The 17,022-nt window shown below is 41.7% G+C and overlaps 1 protein-coding gene across 50 annotated transcripts in view; it reads right to left on the bottom strand.

Annotated features, from left to right (window-relative positions):
• Window positions 1-16,101, bottom strand: part of MAP4K4 (mitogen-activated protein kinase kinase kinase kinase 4) — a 192,708-nt gene extending 176,607 nt beyond the window's left edge. For all 50 annotated transcript variants that reach the window (XM_059406288.1, XM_059406292.1, XM_059406300.1 and 47 more), the window contains exons 1-2: window positions 15,750-16,101; window positions 15,326-15,391 (exon numbers count right to left, since the gene is read on the bottom strand). In XM_059406288.1, coding sequence (XP_059262271.1) covers window positions 15,326-15,391; window positions 15,750-15,806 — 123 coding nt within the window. In that variant the 5' untranslated portion in view covers window positions 15,807-16,101. The remainder of the gene's footprint in view (window positions 1-15,325; window positions 15,392-15,749) is intronic.
• Between the last annotated feature and the right edge of the window lie 921 nt (window positions 16,102-17,022).

Raw genomic sequence — 17,022 nt, 5'->3', positions numbered from 1 at the left:
GGAGTCTAGGTAGACTAAGGCACCTAGAGTTCCAGGTGAGGGTACCAGAGAAAAGAGCTGCACAAAAAAAAAAAAAAAAAAAAAGAGAGAGAGAGAGACAACTCCCAAGCTCTACAGAGGGATCCCTACATATTCAGCCAAGTTAAAATCAACTGAATCTGATCTTAAGAAAACTACCCAAGGCTGGGAGGGAAAAAAAATGTTTCAAAAGGATCAAAAGTTATGAGGAAGTGGTGATGCAACATGGGGGCTTATGTGGGTAGAAGAAGAATCAATGAAGATGGAATTGAGAGGGAGACAAACCATAAGTGACCCTTAATCTCACAAAACAAACTGAGGGTTGCTGGAGGGAGGGGGTTTGGGAGAAGGGGGTGGGATTATGGACATTGGGGAGGGTATGTGCTTTGGTGAGTGCTGTGAAGTGTGTAAACCTGTTGATTCACAGACCTGTACCTCTGGGGATAAAAATATATGTTTATAAAAAATAAAAAATTTTTTAAAAAAAGGGTTCAAAAGGAACAATGCAGGTGCTCACACAGTGATGGGAAAAGTACCTGTTCCACTAATAAATTGAAAAACTCATATATCATGGGGAATTAAGCAGAGTATCAGAAAGGTCTTGCCTAAGCAGTGGAGCATAATTAGCACTAGACCAACCACTGTTCCAGAGCTCCTTAACAAAAATCCTAAAAGCAAGACACAAAAGGACCAAATTATTTCCATGTAATTTAAATGCACTCCCAGGGAAGAGCTCAAGGATACCTTATAGGAATACAAAAATACCAGCACCCAACAGGGTAAAATTTATAATGTCTGGCATCCACCCAAAGGTTATCAGACAGAAACACATAACGAAAATGAGAAAAAAAATCTATTGAAACTAATTCAATACTGGCATAGATATTAGAATTACAGATTAGGATATTTAAAAAGGTATTATAACTGTATTCCACATATTTGAAAAGTTAAATAGCGACCTAGAAAATATTTTTTAAAGACCCAAATCTTCTCAAGATGAAAAATACCAAGTCTGAGATGAAAAATACACTGGATGGAATTAATGGCAGAATCAACATTGAAGAAGAAAACTTAACAGCACAACAGAAGAAACTAGCCAAAATGAAGCCCAAAAAGGAAAAAAGAAAATGCATCAGTGAGCTGTGACACAATTTCAAGTGGACTAGTAAACATGTAATGGGAGTTCCCAAACCAAAGAAGAGAGAAGGGAGGTGGAAAACAAAACAAAACAAAATTGAACAAATACTAGCCAAAGATTTTCCAAATGTGATGAAACCTCCAAACCCACTGATCTAAGAAATTCACAAACCACAACCACGAGAAATGTGAAGTACATACACCAAGACACATCACAATCAAACTGCTCAAAACCAGGAGTAAAAGGAAAAATCTTAGAAATCAGGGAAAAAAATGACAAAGGAACACAATAGGGACAGCAGATTTTTCAATAGAAACAATGAAAGTGAGTAGACTATGGAGTAACATTTCTCAAATACTGAAAGAGGGAAAAAAAAAAGAGCAACCTAGAATTCTATATAGAGTAAAAATGTCTTCCAAAAGTTTTCAGACAAACAAACCTGAAAGAATTCATCACCAACAAACCTGTACTACAAAAAAAAAAAAAAAAATCATCCTTTAGACAGAAGGAAAATGTTACCAGAGAGAAATATGGATCTACACAAGGAATGAAGAGTACCAGAAATGCTAACCACCTGGGTACAAGTATAAGGGTTTTATTCTTACTATTTATGTATTTTTAAAAGACAGCTGACTATTAAAAAAAAAAAAAAAACACAAACCTATTTTAAGACTTGTAACATATATAAAAGTAAAATGTGTAATAAAAGTACTATGCGGCCAGAAAGGAGAATGAAAGTGATACTACTATAATGTTCCTACACTATACATGAAGTACCTATCACTTGAAGGTAAACTGTGATAGCTGAGAAGTGTGCACTACAAACCTTAAAGTAACCTATAAAACAATACAAATAGAAGTTATAGCTAATAAACCAGGAAATGGGATCATAAAACACTCAATTATTCCAAAAGAAAGCAGCAAAAAGGGAAAAAGACAAGCTACCAATGAGACCAAGTCCTCAGTACAGAAAGCCAGAAAAAAAAAAAAAAATGAAAGAGACTAAAACTAAAGCTCAAGGAAAAAAAATACTTATAAAATTTAGGATTTTAAATCACCTTTTTCATATAATAAATAAAAAAGGAATATATATTTTTAGCTAACTGAATAGGAAACTAATAAAATGTCTAATTTAATCTTGGGTTTGATGACTGAGGCCTTGCTTAAATAAAATATAAAGAATTTCACACCTTGGCAGTTAACATCAGTAATTAAAAAGTCCTTTTTTCCAGTATCATTAGAGAAAGGTTAGAAATATTTCACTTGATACTAAATTATTTTCAAAAAAGCCCACAAAACCATTTTACTCAGGATGCTCTGAAAAAGAAAATTATTTTTTGTTTACATTATCAAAAAGCAAATATGTAACACTTGATAAGAAATGCAAAATTTCATCCTTTAAATAATTTCCTTGTATAACCCGAACTCCAGAAAGTTGCTTAAAACTATGTGAATTATCACAAAGCTGCACACCATCATTCCTATTTTACAGAGGTTGCTTCCAGCCCTAAGATCAAGGGGAGGACCAGGAGCTGAATAAAGTAATCTTTCCTACGTGTATGTTATAAGGCACAATGTGGCCTACTCTGGGCCATCCATTCACCAAATATTCTGGGTATTATTTCAGATGCTGCTCACAGGGCACTTTGAGGTCTGATGTGAGCTCCCTCTCCATCCTACCTCTCTTCCAAGGATGTTGAGGGTGTTAAACGGATAAGCTAATAACCCCTAACTGATACAGGAGATGCAAAACAATAACGAAAACCAAAAACAGCAGCAGATATACAGATATATGATACAAGGCCTCCCAAGAGACAGGTGGCTCAAGGCAAACTAAAAGGGGCCAGCAATTACCATGATCAATGAAACACAGCCTTCCTATCTTGATTCAAAGTTTTATTAACCAAGATGATGAATCATAAGCTCCATGGCAAAACAAGCCCACTGTTCTTTGCTCCTCACCCATCTATGCCGCACCCAGAGAATCTGAATTTAAATCAAAAGTTTCATTGTATATATAACCCTATCTACTTTGTCAGATCCAGCTTAGCTATATACTCCCATAGGCCCTGCTCTTCTCCCATCTGCAAGATCATCCTCTTAAAACTGCTTGCACGCCATGTGCTCTACAAGAACATAAGCTGACTAACTGCTCTCCTTGCTCACTGTTACCAGTGAGCAAGCCCCACATGGTACCTGGCACATACCCTGTATGCGTTAAGTACTTCAGTAATGAATGACTGAAAGGAATCATGACTAGCAGAGCAGGCTCAAAATTATCTATAGGCAATGAAACACAAACAGATACTGAGCCCTCAAATCACTGAAGGGTAAAAAGTAATTAAGGGAAGGAGCAACGAGAATAGATGAAAGACTGTATGTATATAGAGAGAAGAGAAATGCTCCAATATGCAAAGTTCAAAGAGGAAAGACCCTGGAATTAAGGCATGCCCTAGCAGATGAATGAACTGTGTGTCATTTGAATGCACATCCTCAACCTGAGGTAATACTCAGAGCCTAACCTGGGATCCCTAATAATAAACTGCATGTCCCTGGGATGTACAGCCCTGACTCAGGTAATATTCAGTCTCTAACCTGAGATCTCAAAACAGAATAATCATAAAACTACATAGCCCTTACGTACAGAGAGTCTCAGAACACTGATGGGAAGAGTGGGGAAGGGTCTGGTAGTCAACAGTATTCTGTTACTATCATAATCAGATAAGAATGAAAGCTCTAAGCATAAGAATTTCCAAAAAGTATACATTATTAAATTTAATTTTAATAGAAGATATCATAAAAGTATTCAGAATAAAAATGAGAAAACTACTCTAAAAGGTACACTTGAAACAAATCACATGATTACTCATATTCCCCCATAACAAATCACTTATATTTAACTTGGTATACATCCTCTGGCCAAGGATAATAGATTCTGTTTTGTTTTGTTTTTTAAATCATGGTGAGTCAATAGCTCCTGCCCAGGATAAAAGAACACTCCTGTCTTTAGTATCACATGGCAAATGGGCTGGCTATTGCACATTGGAATCCCCCCAAAAAACAGTGAGAAGGAAAAACTGGTTTAGCCTGGTTCTTGTTACCAATGACCTCACTGATAGTGAACAGCTTGTCTTTACAGAGATAAGAAACTGTACTCATGTTTAAAGAAATGACTTAAACCCAGGGATGACTAATAATGAGAGTGGGGAAGTTACAGGCTTCAGGGAAGCAGACAGACACACAGGGTCATAGGAGGTATTTGGCTATATTGCTGAGAAATGGGAAGACCCAGGCAGGTAAATCCCTACCCCATTCTACATAAAGCTCCAAGGTGCAATCCCATTGCACAGCTCTTCTGAACAAGTCCAGAGTGCCAGGCCAAAACACCAGCTGAATGCAATACTCACAACAGCCAGAAACTAGAAAGCCCAACAAGACCCATCAACTGGTGAACAGACAGACAAAACACAGCATCGTCCACATAGTGGAAAACTATTCAGCAATAAAAAGGAACAAATTACCATATGTAGCAGCATGGATGAACCTCAAGAGCATTATGCAAAGTAAAAGTAAACAGACTTCAGAGACTATACAATGTATGATTCCATTTATATGAAATGTTCAAAAAAAGGCAAATTTATAGAGGCAGAAAATAGATAAGTGGTTGATGGGGCTCTGAGCTACAATAGGGATTAACTGTAAATGTGTATGAGGAATCCTGCTGGGATATGAAAGTATCCTAATACTGACCTATGGTGATAGTTGCACCACCACACAAATTTACTAAAAACCACTGAAATGTAAGCTTGAAATGGGTGAATTTCATGACACATTAAAATGTACTTCAAAAAAGCTTAAAAAAAAAACCCAAACAAACCCACTGAACAAACTCATTTCTCTTCAAAACTTACTCAAGCAGCAGCAAGCCCCATGATACATGTAATAGTACACTGCTCTGTACCTTGCTCACTTTCCCTCATCATCATCTCCCTGGGCTGGCATCTCCCAAATCAAGTTATCAGTCCAGAGGTCATACACTAAGACACTGTTTTCAATATTGTTGTTGCTGCTGTTGTTGTTCTGGAGGGAAAGTAGCAAATGCCTCAGTAAAATATAGGTTTAAAATCAAAAGTAAGTGGGGCACCTGGGTGGCTCAGTCTGCTGGGCATCTACCTTCGGCTCAGGTCATGATCCCAAGGTACTGGGATAGAACCCCACACCATGCTCCCTGCTCCACCAGAAGCCTGCTCCTCCCTCTCCCACTCCCCCTGCTTGTGTTCCCTCTCTCGCTGTGTGTCTCTCTGTCAAATAAATACATACATAAATAAATAAAATCAAAGATAAGTTTAAAATCAAAGATACAATGACTAGTTAACTTCTAACCTGGTGGACTGACCACATGAGTCTTAAGACTTAATTCCCATGAAAATGACAATAAAGTAAACAGAAGAATAAAGAGATAAAGGGGAAGAGATGACAGCAGAAATCATTTCTATCAGGTTTTGACAACTAAAAATGGAAGGAAAGGTAATTCACTTCGCAAACACTACAACTGAAGTGCCTGCTTCGGGACACCAAGTGAGACAATATGCCCCCATAGAGCCCTGAGAAGATCATCATTTGGAAGCAACTGATACCACGAAGTATAAAGTATATGGCTAAAATCCACAGCACTGGTATTTAGTGACTGAATGCCCCAGAACCTCTTTCTCAATCTCACAGTCTGGTGACTATTTCACATCACACCGTATCTGTAAGAAACCTGAGGTTTAGTCTCTGAAGAAACCGAAGGACAAATGCTCCAGATGAGAGGATGTGAGACATAGTGCTGGACACAGGCTTGAAAAGTTAAGGTATTAGACTGCAAAAGCTCCAGCCTCATTCCTACACCCTGAATCCCAGAACTCCAATAAACAAATGGATAGGCCACCCTAGGCAAGGCCAGGCCTCTGAATATTCTTCTTAAAGAAACTGACCCCAAGGAAAAGATCTACTGGTGTTAAGAAGTGGGGTTCCCCATCCATGAGAACATACTGATCCCCACCTGCCCTCCCTACATTGAAGTACTACCAATCAACAGCCACCTGCCCATACACACTGAGTATCCAATTCACTTCTAGTGCCTTACTCTTAAATATAAACAGTTACGAATATCCGGGCACTTGAGGAAAATCTTTAGCATTAAACAGAGACCAAAATAAACAGGAAAAATAAAATCTGGAAAAAAAATTGAGAAGCACAAGAACACAACAAAACCAACCTAACAAAAAAACCTATACTCAATACCCTCCGATAGATGACATATATCCTCAAGAGATTACATGCAGTTAAAAACCAAAAAAAGGTATGAAAGAGGGCTGCTCATATAAATTAAAAATATGATAAAGTTAAAAGCCCAAGAGAAATACTGAAATGTGTAAGTCAAAGACATAGCACAATAAAAGAGCAAAAAGAACCACCCCCGCCCAAAAAAAGTAGAGAAGAAAATAAATTGAAGAGGTAACTAAGAGAACTTCCAGAAGGAGAAAACAGAGAAGTTGGAGGGGAGAACAAAAATACTTCCAAGGGAAAAAAAGGACATCTTCAGATATAAAGAATTCATTAAGTACTCAGGATACTGAATGACAATGAAGGATACTCATAAAATCTAACAGCACCAAAAATAAATAGAAAATCCTAAAAGCTTCTCTAAAGAAGTTTAAAACAGATCACATTCAAACAAAAGAGGAATGTCTTAAAATTCCAAGGGAAAAATGGGTGTTTAACCTAGAATATTTTCTACCAGATTACATAAAAATACAACGCAAAAAAAAAATAAAGACATTTTCAGCCATCCAAGGACTTAAAACTTTTACAGGCCATGCACCCTTTCTTATTAAGCTACTAGAGGATGTGCTTCAAGAAAATAAGGTAGCAAATCCAAAAAGACTCTCATATCTAGGAAACAGAAATGATCCAAGGAAATAGTTTTGTACCAGATCTAAGGGGCAACCATACCTCGCCAGCTCTGGTGTACCCCCTGGGAGGAAAAAAAATAGTGGAATCAATAGGTTATCTGAAACAAAAAATCATCCGACATATTTAAGTGTTGGAAAAAACTGTTGACAAAGGCTTAACTTTGCTGGGCATTTGATGTATCTTTTAGGGCATTTGGGGAAGAAAGTAATCACAGTGATACAAAAAACTAAACAAGTGAAAAAAAAGTGTGTCAATGTAAAGGGGAAGGGATGTTTTAAAAAGGAAATATAATCTTATTAGACAGTGTGGCTCAGAAATAAATGGTATTTACATAGTCACGATAATATAAACAATTATCATCTTAACCCAAAATTATGATATACGTACTCATTTAAGGGAAGAGGTGAGTTTAAGAGCTTATCTTCAACTACTCAGAAGTTCAAAATCCATAGTTCAACAACTTTAACTACTATTACAAGAAGTCAAGAAACGCTTAACACTGATAAATCAAGAGCCACATGAGTAAATAATTTAAAAATACAGAAGTAAATTTCAGTGATGGCAACTAAAAACTGAAAATAGATGTCCTCTTGGGAATAGGAAAACTCCAAGGTCTGATAGAACTTCAGTATTATTCAGCTGCAACCACATGCATTCGTAACTTTGATGGGTTCTTAAAGCCCTATTTATCATAAAATAAAAGTAAACTTTTTAAGTCATAATGTAAAAGTGTGGGGGTTTTCTTCATTATTTAAATTTAATAGGATAATTTGTCAGCATCAGGCCCTATCTGAGATAGTTACAACGCCCAGGGCTGAAAGGCAAATTAAGCACCAAGCTGCGGGCAGCACGTGCTCTTGGCTCCCTCCTTCTCCAGGGTGGGAGAACACCTGCTAGGATTGGACAATGGTCCCAATTCTCCAGCTTACTGATGCAAAAGATCAGCCCAATGGCTCACAAAGAGCCGGATTGCAGAATCAATCCTGCCAGTTCAGTGCTCCTCAAAGTGTGGTCTGCTGACTACCGGTACACAAGGAGATAATTTCAGGAACTGAGAAAAATTGTAAAAACTTTTATAGCAATTTAACAATGTAGTATTATGGCTTTTCAATCTAATAATAAAAAGATTGAAGCTGGTATTCTGTGTGTCTACTTTCTTTCACTTTTCTAGTCATTTGTTTGTACTGTATTTTAAGGGACAAAGAAGCCCTCTGAGGCTGAAATAGGGCACTTGAAGTCTGAGCCAGTTCATGCACAAGTGCATAGCAAGTGCATATACTGTGTCTGAATTCAAGTATGCTGGGCAGAGGAACTGGGGAGACGGAGACTACTGGATTTACAGTGGATATTACATGCTTAGCATTTTGTATCCATCCCCCTGCCCTTCCTGAGTTCCTTGAGGGTAAGCAAACTGCCTGTTTCGTTCTCCACTGTACATATACCCAACATGCTGAACAGTGTCCAAGACCCAGCTTACTCAAGAGCACAGTGAGAACTGGAAGTGGCATGAAACTAGCCCTGCATGGTTAGTCGTTTTGCATCTTGTCTCCCCAACCTAGTTCTAAGTTCCTCATAATGCCACACAGATGTCAGGGTTTCCAAAAATCCTAAAACTTATCAATCTGTCCTTTCTTTTGAAACTCTTATAGAAAAAACTGCCTCCCAACTCAGTGCCTCCCACATCACTTCTCTTCTGAATAGCCAGTGGACTTTTATTACAGAACCAGCTTCCTAACAGAGTATCATATTCTGTCCAGTGAACAGTCATATAGCACTATAAAACCTAAGAGCATATGGATGCCACACTGGTCACTGGCAATACATCACCTGGGTTTCTCTGTTCTCCTCCTAGCCATCCCTCCTTATGTCCAAAATATTTATCTTGATTCAACTCTGGTGTGATCATGTTATGAAAGCCAAGTAACTGCTGAGGAAATCTTCCAAAAGCTAAATAGACACTTGGAAATCTCTACCCTTGATCATAAATTGGTCCCAAATTATATATTAAATATATTTTAATACTTAAACACTGGAAATTCAGGCTAGTATTATAAGAAACCAACTTGAATTCATGTAAAATCTGTTTGTAGTAACTACTCAAAGCAATTACTTGCAAGTAGTTAATCAGGTGATCTGCGATCACTCACTACCTGTGAAAATTTTTTTAAAATTATTTATTTATTTGACAGACAGAGATCACAAGTACGCAGGGAGGTGGGGGGGGTGGGCAGCAGGCTCCCCACCAAGCAGAGCCCAACACGGTGCTGGATCCCAGAACCCCAAGATCACGACCTGAGCTGAAGGCAGAGGCCTTAACCCAGAGCCACCCAAGCATCCCTCTGTGAAAGTGTTCAAAGCACTGATTTCACAAGGTAAGATGGTGACCTAAAGCTGTTTCCACCCTTAAAATTATCAGAAATTTTTTTTCTTAATTTTTTAAATTTATTTATTTGACAGACAGAGATCATAAGTAGGCAGAGAGGCAGGCAGAGAGAGAAAAAGGGAAGCAGGCTCCCTGTTGAGCAGAGAGCCTATGGGCATATGGGGGGGGGGGGGGCTGGATCCCAGGACCCTGGGATCCTGACCTGAGCCGACAAGGGCAGGGGTTTTAACCCACTGAGCCACCCAGGTGCCCCCAAATTATCAGAGATTCGAATAAGAACTGTTTGATTTTTAAAAACTTACTGTGGAATAAGCCCTTGCCTCGAATACAGTCAACAGTCATGGGGTCTGCACTTGGGTACAATATCTGTAATAGAGCCATATATACGACGGAGAGTGAGCCTTGCAGGTTATCACATATTAGGGCTGCCCTCTGGTCAACAGCTGTGCTTCAGTGTCTGGACAAAGTGGGTCTGAAAGCAGTACACTTGTGCAGTTATTTAAATATCCTTTTGTTAGGGGTGAGGGGAAAAATAAAATAAAACAAAGTAAAAAATGAATATCCTATTGCTGTCTAACAATTTTTAAAAATGATTAAATATAGAAAACTGAAAGCACTAATACTAATGATGAGAAGCACAGGCATCATAAACTTAAAACAACTCAAGAGATGGAAAACATCTGATGCCCTAAAGAGTAGGTAATCTCTTGGCTTAAGCACCTGTTCACAACCAGATGACCAAAACCAGATGACCAAGTATTTACTAATAAAGAAAAGAAAAGAAAAGACCACAGATGAAATTAATGTTAAAGCATCCATCTCCAGTTTATAATATTTTTAGTTCCCTGGGAATAAAACTCCTTAGATGATTATTCCTTGGCTTATTAGAACACCTGTTCAGGGTGCTCGCTTCGGCAGCACATATACTAGAACACCTGCTCAGGGATGCATTATTTCAAAGTCTTTGCCCTGCTAGTCTCAGCCCACAAAATCTATAAACACACACATTGCACCAAAAGTGCCCACAGATAATACTTTGGAATTATCTCAATATGTAGAAATATACATATATCCAAAACTGGTTAAGAAAAAAAGGCAGGGGACGCCTGGTGGCTCAGTTGGTTAAGCAGCTGCCTTCGGCTCAGGTCATGATCCCAGCCTACTGGGATCGAGTCCCACATCAGGTTCCTTGCTCAGCAGGGAGCCTGATTCTCCCTCTGCCTCTGCCTGTCACTCTTATCTGCCTGTGCTCACTCTGTCAAATAAATAAATAAAATCTTTAAAAAAAAAAAAAAAAAAGGCAGAACTACAAGTTTGCAGATATGCAAATGAACATTTATTTAAAAGTTTCCAGCAATAAGAAATTCTAAAACCACCATGAGTAGGATTTTACCTGGTGGCTGAATTTTCTGTTATGCTTTTATTTTGTGATTTTATTTAATAGAAAAGTTTTGGAAATTTGGGGCTGATAACTTTTAGGAGAGCTACACACCAATACATGTTCAAGGGGGTTGGCTTCCTCTCACCTTACCCAAGTCCAGAATTCTTCCAGCATGAAGCAGCCCTATGTTTCAGAACAAGTCTGTACATGCCTCTCAGTGGCAATTCAATCCTCCTTCTAATGAAAACATTTAGTTCCTCAAAATGCATTTTGCCCCCCTGGATGTCTTTACCTCCAGTTAAAAAGATATCCTACACTTAAGGGGTAACATTTAGAGAAGACCCTCACAAAAGTTTTAAGTGTTTGATCCAAAATGTTAGACTAATGATTTTTAAAAGCCACACAATTTATACAGCACTTTATTGCTGGGCAATCGAAAGTAATTTTAGCACTTTCACAGATCCCAAGGCTCCTCCTAATCCAATGGGCAAACAGTGTACCCATTTAAAGGGCCACACCAAAACCTGCAGAGAATGACTGATTTCAGCAGGTTGACCTAGGCCAAAGCAGAATGCCCAAGAATCCAGCCCAACACTCTTCCTCTCTACTGCCACTGCTACTACCCTGTCCCAGCCTTTACATCTTCTCTTCTGGACCATTGTCCTAGGCCAACCATCTTACCTGCTCCTTTCCCTAATATCACCTAATCAGGTTTCTTACTCCCAGGGGTCTCCAAACCCAACAAAATTTTCGATGACCTCTCATAGAATGACGGCTCTCCTTAACTCATGAGCAAATAATCTCTCCTCAGATGCCCACTACTCCTTACACCTCCTGTCATTCACAAAAAGGTCACCCTCAGCCTTTCTGTCACACACACCCCCCCCTTTCTTCAGTAAATGAGGGGGACAGCCTTAGCACCATGCCCTAAATGGCTAAATAGCAGTAACCTCTCAATGTGGCTTCTGCTTACCATCTTTGGGCCCAGAATACTCTCCTCCTCAACTTCCAAGGTTTACAGCCTACCTTTCCTCCAAAGACAAGATCAGACAAGGTCAAGATGCTCAACCCTCCAAAAAGGCTGCCATCATTCCTCTGAGCAAGACCTGATCCCAGACATTGCACCTGCTGATTCTAAACTCCCTAACTTCCCCTCTCACTACCTGCAGTACCTTTCCAGATGTAGGATTTTCCTTCTCCTAGTCAAGACATTTAAAACACCAGTCACTGTATGCTCACAAAATACAAAATAATAGGGTAACCGTAACTCCAAGAAAAAACAAAAATGGTCAAGTAAATATTAAAAATAATAAAACTCAGTATAACACAAAAACAGATCTTATTTTTTGTGGTTTTGTTTTTTAAATAGTCACTGTCCCCCTTTGATGAAAATAATTGATATACTTAACATGCACAAGATCATCTTATAAACACTTTTTTATAAACAGATGGTATTCTGCATGAAACCCTGTAAACTGAAATTCACAGTATTTTTCTTAAGTTTCGATTTATGAGTATGCTTCTCAGTGATCGTTCAGAAACCTAATGCAAAAAATAAATTTCTCTAACTAGGACATACTCTGTGTTTCACTATTTTTTCAGATAGTTATATACTGTTCAACTATACCCAGATGATTTACCAATTTTGTCACAGAGAAAATTATAAACCACTCCCCCAAAAAGCCACTTTCATAACAAAACCCAGAAACTCCCTCTTTTTACTCATTTGCCTCACAGAAATACAGCATTCTCAAAATAAGCCACCACAATCACTAAAAAATAAAAAGCTTATAGCAAAAAACAGAAAATAAAAGATATAGCAATGAATCAAATTAGGGCTACAGGTTATTCAGCTTGAAAGTATTTTACCTGAATTTACATTAAGAAAAAAAGCTTCTTTATAAACAAGTTATCACAAATATTTTCCCAACTCAGATGCTATTCACACTAGTGGATGTTTAGTATTTATAAACAGATACTAGCATTAATAATCTAATCCCAAAACCACCACAGGCAAATCACACCAACAAATCCCAAATAAACTCCTCTGCATAATATAAATCATTTTAGAAATTAGATATTGAAAGAAAGATGCAAATGCAGATATTAACTGCTTCTCCTATTTCTACCAACTACCAAGACTGAACTTCCCAGTATCAGTTCATAAATATTGTTGATAGTAAGAATGCGTCTATGAAAAATTAGGAAAACCTTAAGACTTAATATTTGATGCTATGGAATTAACTTTTTAGGGGTCAGAATGGCACTGTGATTATCTAAAAAACAAAAATGATACAATCTGAAGTATTTATGGGTAAAATGGTATCTAGGCTTTAACCTTAAAATACTAATGGAGAAAGGCTATAGATGAAACCAGATCAGTCATGTTCTGATTAACTGTTAAATTGGATGATCTACCCTCTCTCCTTGTATATGCTTGATCTTTCCAAATAAAACAGAACTGCTGGTGAGCAAAATCTCGGGCACTATTTTGTGTGTGTATGCCACATTTGCACAGATTTCTTAATTTGTTAGGTTTGCATAATTTGAGAATTTCTTCTCAACTGTACAGACTTTGTAGTCAGAGAGTTGTGTCACTGCCAGTATCCCAAATGCTTCCCAACTGCACCGCTCAGCAAATCTATTTCAAAAGCTCGGGGGAAGGAGAGGATGGAACCAAAGGAAATGAAGAGGGGGAAAAATTTAACAATGATCCTGCCTAAACTGTTACCATAACGAACTCCCACCTCTTAAAGCCACTTAAAGCTCATTCAGGTTTCATTCTTTCTTCTTACAGTTTAAAAATGGACTGTTGGATTCTAGCTCACTTCACTCCCCTTCCCACCCATCCATGCTGACGGAGGAAGATACAAACAATCCAACTACTGTGTAACCAGGTCAAAAACAAGCTTTGGCTAACTCACTTGGAAGAGTACACTCACCACTTAGATCTGGCCAGAAAAACTGGGTTAGAAAAAAACCGACTGGTGCTTAAACAAACATTGGGGCTGGGGAGAATACCTTAAAGCCAGTTACCAGGCCATTCAGTGAGTTGCAACACAATCTTTTCCAAAATTTTCCAAAGGCTTCCAAATTCTGTCAAGCCCAGCAGGCTGAGTTAACAGGGCTTTCTTTCAAATTCAAAAATCTGGCCACAGCCCCAACAGTTACCCAACACAACACATGCTAATTCACTTGAGATCACCTAAGAATACTGACTCAAGTTCCGACCGCAGGCCGGTACACACAGCCCAGTACACAGCCCAGGCCAGGGGAAGTTGGGGCTGGGGATAGATAAACCCTATTCATTAAGCATAAAAGAGACAATAGGATCCACACTTAATTTGGCCTAAGAAAATGTCTACAGTCAGTTTCCAACCCCCTCCCTCATTTTTAATGAGACAATGACAATTCTTCATGGTGAACCACAAAGCCCTGCTTCATAACATTTTTTTTTTCTAGCTCCTTGTACCCATTCGAACAGCCAGAAAACACCTCCAGTGCAGATTACTTTCTGAAAGCATTCAGCAATAAGAAATAAATCAGGACGGGAAATTTAACATTCTGTTTCAAATTTGCAAGGCCTGCGCCTCCATTACCTACAGCTCTTTCAGAAGCTCTATAATGTGCTCTGAATAGAATGAACAGCACTGTTAGTCACATCAGGTGTCAGCTACTGAGCAGACTCATAGTCTCCAGATTTGTTAGTTTCATTTACCAGTGGTGGGGGGGGGGGTTGTTAAAAAAGAGACAGGCCTGGGGTGGGTGTGAAATCTGGGCATCCTCTTGACTCCTTGCTCTCCCTCATCTCTGTTTCAATTACACACCTGTCAAACAGGTTATTCCTGGAATTCAGATTTTATAATCCTCATGCTGTAATTCTTCCTGCTCCTGCTGCCCAAACACACACCCCTCCCTGCTTCCCCAAAATATGTACGTATCCATCAGCATCATGTATGATAGTTATTAGGAAGCAGTCCCAGGTAACACCGAACTCCTCACCTTGAGCACCTGGCAGACATTAAAACGAAGCAACACGATGACCATTTTCAAGAAGACCAAGACAGTGGTTTGGTATAATCACAGGCCAGGCCTGTCTATACTGAATTTTAATTAACACACACAAACTCAGAAGGCCGGAATTGGGGAAAACGAAAGAATTAAGGTTGCTTTATGAAAAATGTTTTCCCATTTTACTTAGGAAAGTGCACGCCAAAGAATGTAGCTTATTGCCTTATCTCAAGGCCAGGAAATGTGAGGTCTTCGAAGGCCAGCCTGCATATAAACTCCTGTTTAAAAACAGAGGGACTACAAGGCGAAACCCCTCTCCCAACTTTGGCCAAGCGGCGTGGCCTCCAGTCAGCAGCGTGTTTATCAACCTTCTCCTCGTTCCCCAACAAGAAGTTTCAACGTGCCACGGGAAACAAAGACGGCGGCTCACACCGACCTTATAGACTTGTCCATAGGTGCCATTTCCAACCACTTCCACCAGCTCAAAAATCCCAGCAGGATCCTAGAGAAGAGGAGGGGAGGGGTTAGAATTTAAAAGCAGCACAACAATGAATAAATACAGCGGGGCAGTTGGAAAGAAAAGGCGACTGCAAACCGGGCGGGCTTCGTCTCGCGCGGTCCCACAGCGCCCGAAGGCCGCGCCCCGCGCTCGGGGCTCGTGGGGCGCGGGGCGCGGCGAGGTGGGGGAGTCGGCGGAGGGTCGCGCCCCGCCGCCCCGCACACGCCGACGCAGGCAGACAAAGGGGCCGCCGCGCCCGAGGCTCTGCCCGGGGCGGCGCCCGAGCGCCCGGCGGGCCAGGGTGCGGCCCCGGCTCCCCGCTCCCGGCGCGCCCGCGGCGGGGCCCGTCGTGGCCACTCACCCGCAGGGAGGAGAGGTCGATGTCCACCAGACTTTTTGCAGGGGAGTCGTTCGCCATTTTCCCTTTTTGCCACCAAACAAAATAGTACCAATAAATAGATCTGTTTCTCTATTTATTTCCTTCACAGGCCAGGCCGCCGACGGCGTCTCCTCACAAGGGAGCGGGCGGCCGGGGCTCCGCCTCGCCAGGCCGGGGGCGGCGGCGGCGGCGGTGGCGGCGGGCTGGTCGCTGCTCTCGGCCGGCCCGGGCCGCGCGCGGAGAGCAGACGGAGCGTGCGCGGAGCGGCGGCAGCGGCGCTCACACCATGGCGCGGGGCGGCCGTCAGGCCCCCGGGCGTCGCCCGCCGCCTCAGGCCCCGGCGCCCGCGCCCCGCGCCGCGCGCCTAGAGGACGGGCCCGGAGCGTGGGGCCGCGGCGCCGCCGAGAGTTGAGCGAGTGAGCGCGAGGCAGCGAGACAAAGATAACCCGGGAGGCGGGGGCGGAGGCGGAGAGGGAGGCGGGGAGGGAGGGGGCGGCGGCGGCGGCGAGGGAGGAGTAGAAACGGGACACCGAAAATATATTCTGAGGAGAGAGAAAACAGCTCCCCCTCTCCTTCCCCGGCAGGAAAATCGAGCGGAAACGCACTCCCAGACCGAACCCAGCTGGGGAGGGCGCGGGGCGAGCAGCCCGTGCGGCGTGAATATTCAGCAGGGGTGGGGCCCGAACAATGGCCGGCCGGCGGGCACCGCGAACCGCGGCCGGGACGCGGCGGCCGGCAGACGGGCCGCTCGCGGGAGAGCCAGAGCAGGGATGAGACGGACCGGGGCGTCCCCGGTGAGGTGCCGAGGGTGAGGAAACGTCCCATCTCTCACTAACAATAAAGGGAGCAGAAGTGACCTGGACCCTGGCCGCAAACGCACGGAGGCGGAGGGACCCTTGCCTCCGGGAGGGGCTGCGTCCCGCCCCGCCGGCCGACCGCGCCGGGGCTCTAAAGGGACGCGGATGGGGTGTAGCCACCCCCAGCGACGAAGGGCCTCGCTTTCTCCTCACCCCCGCGTATCCCATCCCCTTCCTCCACTACCAGATTCTGTACCCCTAAGACCCTCATTTCCGGTTTCCCTACACGGTTTTCTTTTTCTATCTTGCAGGCTACGTTTGTGGCAGGCTTGTAGGTGAGGAATTTGTTGAGCATCACCTGGCCGCCGGGTCCCAAGGCTTTCTTGGAAACAGTACCCAAACCAGCACCTGTAATTGCCTTGCGCTGCCTTTCTTAACCTCACTCAGTAGGTGAGCAC

This window comes from Mustela nigripes, chromosome 7 (genome assembly GCF_022355385.1).
Source record: "Mustela nigripes isolate SB6536 chromosome 7, MUSNIG.SB6536, whole genome shotgun sequence".
Classification (NCBI taxonomy): Eukaryota; Metazoa; Chordata; class Mammalia; order Carnivora; family Mustelidae; genus Mustela; species Mustela nigripes.
The sequence above is the reverse complement of the archived record's forward strand: the minus strand, read 5'-3'. Positions and strand labels throughout refer to the sequence as shown.